Raw genomic sequence first — 10,961 nt, 5'->3', positions numbered from 1 at the left:
AACAAGGAAAAATATTTCTGTATGTGAAACAATTCTACGTCTTAACTTCCATTTTATATTTGACATATTATAGAAGTTTGGACACACTGGACTAAATTTCGATACTTCTATCTCTGTGCCATTTAATAGTTTTGACATTTTTTTTTTTACATATTTGACTGGTAGTGTATGCATACAATAGTCTATATGATGGTATATGACCAGTGCCACCTGCTGGTTGAACTATTGAAATGTATGCCAAAGGAAATTTGTCTGACAGTCCCAAGAGCACAGATTAATGTCATTGAAAAAAACTTCTCTGAATTTGACATCACTGATGTTATATATACATCAACTAAAACCCACATTAATGAATTTAAGTCTAACAAAAATCAAGAAACATTAACAACATGAAATAATGTACAATCACGACAGCACAATCAGGACTATAAGCAGTATTAAATAAAGTATTATACAGTTTCTAAATATTCCTGAATAATGACGGCTATCCACACCGACCACTCAACTAGGAAACCTAACTTTCCAATATAATGCTCCACAACTCGAACCAATATTTCCATTTTTTTCCAGGTCTTTGTCCCTAAAACAACTACTTTACTGCACCACCAGTTAAGCTTTAAAACAGTCCAAGCTGCTATAACTAAAAGTGTTAGTCGAGCTGTTATTACTAGTTAAAAAGGATGTCCAAGTAAAAAAACAAAAAAGTTGCCATTACTACTATAAAAGTGTATGTTACTGTTACTAGTTCTACTGAGAATCTTCAGGGAAATTAACCTGATAAAATCTATAGAATTTAGAAAGTCTTTAAAAATAATGACATGCAGTGGAAAAGCTTCAGTTGAGAAGCATAACTTATAAACATTCATATAATCAATGTATAAATAAATGAACATATAATAGCCTTGAAATTACAATAGAATAGAGCTGACATCAATTCTACATATAAGTAAAATATTTAAATATTTTAAAAATTTAAAAATACATATGCAATATATAGAGAGACTATTGGAGTATGTTTTATAAGAAAATACCATTTCAGTCTTTCTACTTCAAAATTTCACAATTCAGAGTTACTTGTCATTTCTTTGTAATTATTTGTATTTACTAGCACTTTCAGAGTGAAAATTGCTTAAAAGTAAACCTTACATTATAAATATTTTTTTCAGTGTGTATTGAAAAATTTCCTTGTATTGCAAAAGGAGACATTTATTGATGTAAAAAAAAGAGAAAAAGGCACAAAAAGAAAGCTTTGCAGAGTGCAAACATCACTGCCTGGAAATCTGACTGAATGCATCTCATCCTGAATGTACCTATGCAATTATTTGCTCTCCTCTGTTTTTAACAAGACAGAATCATGTTTGACTTTTCCCTTAAGTGACTTTTTGACTTGTTTGACCATCTCCCCACCTCTCTTTTTAAACAGGTTCACAGTGCAAATACACTGATGCATTGTGATTAATGGATTGAAACTAATAAGTGTGTGTCTGTGTACGTGTGTGTGTGTGTGGATCACGCCACCTGGGCATCACTATATAAGACTCAGAACATCAGGCTGGGACCGTGAAATCGCACTGGGAGCCAGGAAGGAGAAACCAGTGAGGCAACATCAAAATCTTTGACTTTATTTCTCCGTGACGACCCAACGCAATCCAGGTGAGCCGGAGAACTTTTTGGCACTATACTATATATCTTTTGAGGTAGAATGCATGAATGGTTTACTTAGTAGCTGTATGGTCTGATCCTCAGGTAAGATAATGACAAGGATCTACGCCTTCATTGGACTTTTACTTCTTATTCTGATCCAGAGCAGCCTGCAGATTCCCATACAAGAAACCATGGAAGAAAACTCCAGGTAAGAGTAACTCAATTCAGAGTTATTTCATTTTTAATAGCCTCTGCAGATGGGAATTGTATTGTAGTAATACAATAAAACACAATCTGGGACACATTTAACCTCAAAAGGGGCTTAAAGAAAATTAAGCATATTTTAAGGTTTTATTTTTGTATTTTTATTTACTTAAAATATTTATAATTTTGCAGCAAACTTCTGTAAAAGTATGTCACTAATAAATTCAATTAAATGCATTTTTTTTCTTTTGATTTTGGGGTTGACATATCTCCGACATGGTGATTCTTTTTGGAGAATGACATGTTTGATATTGACTTCCAGCCTTATGTCTGAGGACGCACTATTTAGTGACCCAAGAGAAGTAAACAACATGAAGAGACATTCAGAAGGCACATTCTCAAATGATTACAGCAAATACCTGGAGACCAGGAGAGCACAAGACTTTGTTCAGTGGTTAATGAACTCCAAGAGAAGCGGGTACGTTTCAATTATGTAAGGTCTTGCAAAATATTTAAGAACAGGTAAAAAAAAAAAGACATCTGGCAAATGTGTGTAGACTATTGAACTATTATACAATTTTACATGACATTCACCAGTTGGAAATTCATTTAAATTATAGCAATTCTCACATGACATGACTACAGCATTAGAATGACTGAAAAAAAGTTTTTTTTTTTAAATGTTTTTGATATTTTGAAATCTCGTCTGCTCACCAAGGCTTATCTGTATCAATTTATTGAATACAGAAAAAACAGTAATATTATTAGAATTTAAAATAACTCTTATCTATTTAAATATATTTTAAAATGTAATTTATTGCTGTGATGCAAAGCTGAATTTTCAGCAGCATTACTCCAGTCTTCAGTGTCACATGATACTCAACAAATCATTCTACACTCTCAGAAAAAAAGGTACAAAAGCTGTCACTGGGGCAGTACCTTTTCAAAAGGCACACTTTTTGTACCTTTTAGGAACTAATATGTACACTTTAGGTACTAATATGTACTTTTAAGGTACTAACATGGACTGTTTAGGTACAAAGGTGTGCCTGTTTAAAAGGTACCGCCCCAGTGACAGCTTTTGTACCTTTTTTTCTGAGAGTGAATATGCTGATTTGCTGCTCAAGAAACATGAATATTATTATCAATGTTGAAAACAGTTGTGCTGCTTCATATTTTTGTGGAAACCCTGATACATTTGTGAATAGACAGTTTGAATGAACAGCATTTATTTGAATTAGAACTCTTTTGAAACATTATAAATGTCTTTAGTCACTTTTGAACAATTTAATGCTTCCTTGCTGAATAAAAATACTTTTTTTTTTTTACTTTTGAATGGTACTGTAAATAGATAGTTTATTATTGATGTCCTTTTTAAATCTGACAGGAAGAATATCAGCCTTTCCATAAACAATAATTATTTTTTCCTCCAGAGTCCCCACACGACGGCACGCAGACGGCACATTCACCAGTGACGTCAGCTCTTACCTGCAGGAGCAGGCGGCAAAAGAGTTTGTGTCCTGGCTAAAAACAGAAAGAGGACGACGCGAGTGAGGATTCACGACAACGAGATAAAAACTAGCCTGCATAACTGTGATATCCGACACTGTTTTATAATGCCTAGTGCTGTCAGTTTCACTGAATCATGCAAATAAATCTTTCTTCAAATGAAGCACTTGGTGTTTTGGTTTTCGAACGACGCTGTAAACCAATTTTAAAAATATGATCCAGACTGTTTCAGTAGAGGATAAACGTGGTTCAAAATGGATTGTGCAAACTACATTGTGTTTTGCGTTTTCAACTATTGGCGTAATAATTGAAATACAAGACATTTGAAAACTAAAACTGTATGTTTATGTTAATAATCTTGAATATTGTTTGGCATATGTTGTTCATAGTAATGCATTCCAATATTTGTTGCCAAGGACAATTTCTCAAAAAAGATAAACTATATGATAAACTACTGTGTTGGATTAACAATGCAAAAAAGCACATTGAAAAGCCAGCCCTATTGCAGAGAGTTTAACAAGATAACCTTGAGTTACAACTTAAAAGGCAAGAATTTGACATTTATCCAGATAATACCTTTGAGAAACAGACTTCATGAGCAGTTAAATCGCTATTTGTCAAGTTGACATGCAAGCAAAAGCTGCAAATTCATGTGCAATCAAACAGAATATCCATGTGTCAAATGGCTTCAATCATTCTGTCAGTATAACAAACAGAGTTCAGAGTTATGCTTAAGTCAAGCTTGAACTCCACTTTCAAACGATCTTCCCCATAATCCCCGAGGAGAACAAACTTCAGCGCGCTAAACTGGCCTGATATGTCACTTCTGCTTACCTCACCGTATCTAACATGACACTGACAGAAGACGGGAGTCACCAAAGCCTTGTGGAAATGTGTCAATTATCCAGCACTGTCAGGCACCCTGGGACTGCATGTCTCCGGTCCTTCAACAAGAAGAAAACGGCACCGGTGCCAGAGATGCAGTCCGCCCTGGGAGCAGGTCTCTCTCTGAGCTGTCAGCTGATGCTACAAACCATCTGTTCACCAAAAACACTACATATCAAGCCAACACGCTCACTCATTTTAATAGAGGAGAACCTATATAAATATACTTAATAGGCGTGTAACACTCGTTGTGTGTCAAGACAAACTCTTGCCTGGAAGTTTAAAAACTGATGTGCTACTTTTATGGTGCCATTTTTGTCAATTTGGAGCTTGACAGCCTCCTCATTCACTTAATTTACATACACTGAAAAACATTTGGTGTAGAAAGAATTTTGACTCAGAAATTACTAGTAAATTCCACAAATAATTACAATGAAACTGCAAGTTACATAATTAAATTAAGAATTTTAAAGTAGAAAGACTGAAATAGTATATTTGGAATAGTATTATATTTGTTTTAGTGCTGTAAAACGATTAATCGCATCCAAAATAAAAGTTTTTGTTTACATAATACATGTGTGTGTACTGTGTATATTTATTATGTATATATATATATATATATATATATACACACTCACATACAGCATATATTTTGAAAATATTTACATGTATATATTTATATTCATAAAATTTATATTATATATAAATATATTTAATATATAAACGTAACATATTTTTCTTAAATATATATACACATGCTTATGTGTGTATTTATATATACTTAATAAATATACACAGTGCATACACATACACTATGTAAACAAAAACTTTTATTTTGGATGTGATTAATCGCGATTAATCGTTTGACAGCACTAATTTGTTTCATTTACAACTATGAAATGTTGTAATTATTTGTACACTACTTATAAGGTTTACCAAATCTTAATGCTAAAAATTTTAATAAATATCTATTTATATAAAATACAGCATAATACGATGTAAAAAGATATATTTACTTACAATAATGCTGAAAGTGTTGTATGCAGGTAGGTATGGTTAATTGAGCATAATTGGGACCTTTTCCCAGTCATCTCCATGGCAAAAAAAGTGTGGCAGTTTACATTAATTCACCATGTTCAGTTGAGATTACCTTAAAATACGTTTAAGAGCTTGTATGTGTTTAGTTCTGCCGTTATTTCAACAGCGAATTATCTTGACAGGTTTGTGGGACATCCAAAAGCAGTATGTTGTCTTTGTGAAACCATCATAATAACAGTTTAAGCAACTCACCATTGTTATTTCAAGTGTACAGGAGCAATTGAAGCGTTCGCTCGCTCCCCCAAAAAATGACAAGACGCTCTCAGTATGGCCGCTTTTAAAACACTGCTTCACGAAGCTTCGAAACCTTTACGAATCTTTTGTTTCGAATCAGTTGTTCGGAGCGCTTATCAAATTTGGGCAAGTCACGTGATTTCAGCAAACACCGATGGTTGCCACTAGGGGGTGTTGATCTCAAAGTGTCCCCTTGAAACACTGTCTACTGTGGTTTTAGCTGAGCTCGGATCAGTTTTATGTATGAATGTTAATAAAACTGAAGTTAATCAATTGTTTTTGTACTGATTCATGATCAGTTCTCAGTGCAGGAGGCCCAGTTAATCACATGATGTGAAATCCCGCTAGATTTTTACTATTAAAACAAACGATAAGAGGCCAGATGTTGTGGGTTATTAAGTTGGCGGAAAGTGGATAATTTAGCATTTGAAATGCATCATAAAATGAGTGGAATAAAGAGACGAAGGTCTATTGTTTTGGAACACTTTGAGAGCTTAGAAAACAATATAGTGGGGTGAATTTGTGATCAGCACTTGAAATATCACAATAACACCTTATCAATGTTGTGACATTTGCACTCCAAACACCCCCAAGTAGCTAATGGGCAAACATCTGGTGGAGCTGCAACATCTGGTGTACCCACCAAATCTTCTGGGCCTCTACTGTAATTGGCAAAAGTGGTGGGATAATATTTCAAGTCCTCGAGGCTTTGTATATTATAAATGACAGTCACACAGTATACACTTTAATAAGTCACTTATAAATGTATTAATTTTTTTTCAGCAAAAGGACATTGATGAAGCTCTAGTGGACATGATAATCATGGATTCGCAGCCATTTTCAGTGGTGGAGGACGAGGGCTTCAGGGCATTTGTAAAGAAGCTTGAGTCAGCATATGTGCTTCCCACAAGGCATGCACTGAAGGACATGGTTGCTGCACGGTATGAAGTGACAAAACAGAAGGTGAAAAAAGCAAGCACTGTGAATCTGACATCAGACATGTGGACATCAATGAACATGGATGCTTACCTTGCAGTAACTTGCAATTACATCAAAGAATCAAAGTTGTCCACTGTTGTCCTTGGAGTTTTGAAGTTCCCTGAAGCCCACACAGCTGAGCACATTAAAGAAGCAAAGACTGTTTTTCTGGAGTCAAAGTCACATGCCTTGTCACTGACCATGCCTCAAACATGACTCTGTGTGCAAACCTTCTTCAGATCAGACACATTCCCTGCTTTGCTCACACCTTAAACCTAGTGGTGAAAAAAGCCCTCCCTCAGACAGCAGATCTCAGTGTCAGTATAGATCAGTGCAAAAAAGTGGTTACCTTCTTCAGATCCAGCACCAACACCACTGAGAAACTGTCTGCAATCCAGCAGCAAATGAGCAGGCCAAAAAAGTATGGGATTACATTTCTGCCACATTTCTGCGGGCGAAAGATTATATTTTGAACGCACAAAAGTGCATTTTGCACACGCGCGATCTGAGTTTTGTGGAGGCGGGCATCAGGTGAGCAAGCTAGTGAAACGTTGCACGCGCAAAAGAGAAGGTCTGCACACATCCAAAAACTTATTTTAAATGCAAAATTGATTTTCGTGCGCTCTAAATACTTTCTTCTTTGCGAGACAAACATTTTCTCCACAAAACTCAGTTTGCGACCGTGCAAAACGCACTTTTGCGTGCTCAAAATATGATCTTTCGCGCGCAGAATTGCAGCAGAAATGTAATCCTATAAAAAAGAAGCTGATTCAGGAGGTGGAATCTAGGTGGAACAGCACATTTTTCATGCTTCAAAGAGTTTATGAAGAACGTGAAGCAGTTGGTGCTGCTTTAACATCTTCGAACACCAACATAAGACCCTTGATCAGTGGACCGTTTGAAGCAGTCTCACAGTGTCTTAAGCCCTTTCAGCCTTCAATCATGCCACAGTTGAATTCTCTGCTGAGAAGGTGGTCACGGCTTCAAAGATCATTGTCAGAATGCTGTTTCATAAAATCTGTGAAAAGGCACAAAAACTGACATTAACAACAGCCATTCACCTCACAAACAACTTGATCACAAACCTAAAACAATGCTTTGGAGCTGTAGAATCCTTAAGGATGCTGGCCAAGGCCCCCCTTTTGGATCCCAGATTTAAGACCGTTGCTTTTGGCAGTGCAGACAACGCTGATGCTGCAGTGAAGGACTGTATTGCTGAATGCAGTGCATATTTTTTTTAATCTACTTTTAAGATTTAAAGCTGCAGTCCGTAACTTTTTTTGGTTAAAAATGATCCGAAATCAATATTTGAGCAAGTGCATATCCAACCAGTGTTCAAAACTATCGCCTTATTTTAGCTCGATTCACAACTGTAAGCTTATAATAATGTTTTCTCATTTGAGTGGTACAGGTAGGTTTTCGCGGGAAATTCGAGCATGCTGCTGCGTCATTACCTCACGTCTGTAAACAAGATTGAGTCCCGGCTAGTAGGCAGGGCCGCATTAATGCACGGGCTTAAGCCCAGGGCCCAGGGCTGAGGGGGGCCCCCGGTGATGCCGGAAATATTGTAACCGCATTTTAGACCGTTACCTTTAAATGACACTTTATCGCTTTTGGTTTGAATGCGCGTGTGGGCATTGCATGTACAGCGTGAGAAGTGTCAGTAAAACGCTCCCAAATATGAAAGAGAAAAGGGCAAAATTAGCAAAAATAAAGTGAAAAGTCATGCAGTCAAATCTGTTGAAAAAAAAAATCCAAAGCTCACGGCATATTTTAACGCAAGGCTAAGAGAAGATGCAGATCACGGCAAAGGTAGGTCATGCTAGGAAATATTGTAACCGCATTTTATACAGTTACCTTAAAATTACACTTTATCACTTTTGGTTTGAATGCGCGTGCGGGCGTTGCATGTCCTGCGCGAGAAGTGTCAGTAAAACGCTCCCAAATATGAAAGAGAAAAGGGAAAAATCAGCAAAAATAAAGTGAAAAGTCATGCAGTCAAATTTGTTGGAAAAAAAAAATCCAAAGCTCACGGCATATTTTAACGCAAGGCTAAGAGAAGATGCAGATCACGGCAAATGTAGGTCATGCTAGCAGTAGCTAGATACAGTAGGCTATAATTAGTCAAATAATAAACTCCTTTTTCATCTTAACATAGTTGAGCTCGCAGTATCAGCCATCACACACTAGAGCTGTGGAGTATGATATGCATGGGCTTAAGCCCAGGGCCCCGGGCTGAGGGGGGCCCCCGGTGATGCCGGAAATATTGTAACCGCATTTTATACCGTTACCTTTAAATGACACTTTATCGCTTTTGGTTTGAATGCGCGTGTGGGCATTGCATGTACAGCGCGAGAAGTGTCAGTAAAACGCTCCCAAATATGAAAGAGAAAAGGGGAAAATTAGCAAAAATAAAGTGAAAAGTCATGCAGTCAAATTCACACTAGAGCTGTGGAGTATGATCATTTTTATGATGCATCTCGATGCTGATGTGGACGATTCTGCATAAATTTAATTAAATAGGCCTATCATCATACATATTAATGTAGGCTACTGTATTATTTTAATAAATTATAGGCTATTTTAATTAAGAAATGTATCTGAATATCTGTCTTGGTGAGTAGGCTTATTCGCATAAACAGACGGTTTCGTAAACAGTTGTGGAAAAATCTAATGTGTAATAGGATTCGTGATTTAGATCTTTATATAACAGCTACAACTCAAACAATGAAAGAAACGAGGGAACTACTCTTGACTGAATTAATTTGTAGCTTTATTCTTTGTAGTCAATACACTAAAGAATGATCATTTTTATGATGCATCGCGATGCTGATGTGGACGATTCTGCATAAATTTAATTAAATAGGCCTATCATCATACATATTAATGTAGGCTACTGTATTATTTTAATAAATTATAGGCTATTTTAATTAAGAAATGTATCTGAATATCTGTCTTGGTGAGTAGGCTTATTCGCATAAACAGACGGTTTCGTAAACAGTTGTGGAAAAATCTAATGTGTAATAGGATTCGTGATTTAGATCTTTATATAACAGCTACAACACAAACAATGAAAGAAACGAGGGAACTACTCTTGACTGAATGAATTTGTAGCTTTATTCTTTGTAATCAATACACTAAAGTCTATGCAATGATTATACTTATTTGATTATTCAATTTCTGTATGTCTTGCTTCTGTAAAATAGATGTAAAAGTAAAGCACTGTTAATTTTTTTATAGGCCTATATTGTATTTTCTCTACAGTTTATTTGCATCTTTGTTTTTATTTTTAATAGGCTAACAAAGGTAAAATAACAAAAAGAGCTTTATTGTGATTATTACTATGGTAATTATTATTAATTAAACAATTGGAAGAGAAGATGCATTGTGATGCATCATAATCAATCGAATCAAATCGTGAAGCAACTGAAGATTCACACTTGCGATTTGGCCAAAAGGGCTCAACAGTGGTTCAAATTTTGATTTGCCCTGCCACAAAAAAAAATTTTGTTTTATCATTGTTTTTTCAATACCAAATTTATAGATAGGCCTACCTGTTAAATTTTACAATTCTCGATTCCAATTGAAGACAAGTCAGTAAATAAGAACAAATGAACCAATTATAAACAATAGAACAAATAGCCTAAATAAATGAATAAATAGAACAAAGATAAAAAATTAAACAATGCGTTAGGTTTTCGAGTTTGTAGGTATTCAGGTACAGAAATTGCATACATTGCATACATTTTTTACTTTTGTATGTATTTTCCCAGAAAGAAACGCAATTCAGGCTTGCCCGCTGTTTGAGACGCGGCTCTATATGTGCGCTCAGAACACACTGAATGGAGCTCTCTCCCGCATCTGCATGAATGCTTTAAACCCTCTTGAATGTTTAAATTTCGTGACAAATCCGTCATCGATCCCAAGCGTCTTTCACGCTGGCCCCGGGCCATCGGGCAGTCCTTATTGTCGAGCCGGTGGCCTTAGTTTTAATTAAAAACCTAAAATACAATTTTGATAAACACTTCAAAATGTAGCCTACTGTAGCATGTTGCAAAGGTTTTACTCGTTAATATTTATTAGCCTAGTTATTGCATTAGCTGTCAAGAATCAAGAGTCTTGATCAAGAGTCAAGAACTATCGTGATTAACAATATTTCACATCTTCTATTTCTTTTGGTTAATGTTAATAAATTATTTCACTATCATTAAGGTAAATTAGGGACTTAAAAAATTGCACGTGTAGAGTAAGATTAGTGAAAATGTAAATGAACTTACCAGCCTGTTACAAAGATCCACAAGCAGTTTGACATATTTGTGAAGGTGTAACTCAAAGTGCACAGAACGTTTTGTAAATGTGTACATTTACCTTTAATAATTTACCTTGCTCTGTTCTTTAATGTTAGTTCA

The 10,961-nt window shown here is 35.6% G+C and overlaps 1 protein-coding gene across 1 annotated transcript; it reads left to right on the top strand.

The window, feature by feature from the left end:
- The first annotated feature begins 1,571 nt into the window (after nt 1-1,571).
- On the top strand, nt 1,572-3,491 carry LOC107722905 (glucagon-like). Its single transcript, XM_016531405.1, has 4 exons — nt 1,572-1,653; nt 1,747-1,852; nt 2,171-2,326; nt 3,282-3,491. Exons 2-4 carry the CDS (start codon nt 1,755-1,757, stop codon nt 3,400-3,402), a joined length of 375 nt encoding a protein of 124 aa, XP_016386891.1. The 5' UTR covers nt 1,572-1,653; nt 1,747-1,754; the 3' UTR covers nt 3,403-3,491.
- Nucleotides 3,492-10,961: the final 7,470 nt, after the last annotated feature.

The sequence above is a fragment of the Sinocyclocheilus rhinocerous genome, unplaced genomic scaffold (assembly GCF_001515625.1).
Source record: "Sinocyclocheilus rhinocerous isolate Xijiao unplaced genomic scaffold, SAMN03320098_v1.1 scaffold934, whole genome shotgun sequence".
NCBI classification, from domain to species: Eukaryota; Metazoa; Chordata; class Actinopteri; order Cypriniformes; family Cyprinidae; genus Sinocyclocheilus; species Sinocyclocheilus rhinocerous.
Note: the sequence above shows the minus strand (reverse complement) of the source record. Positions and strands in the feature narration are given on the sequence as shown.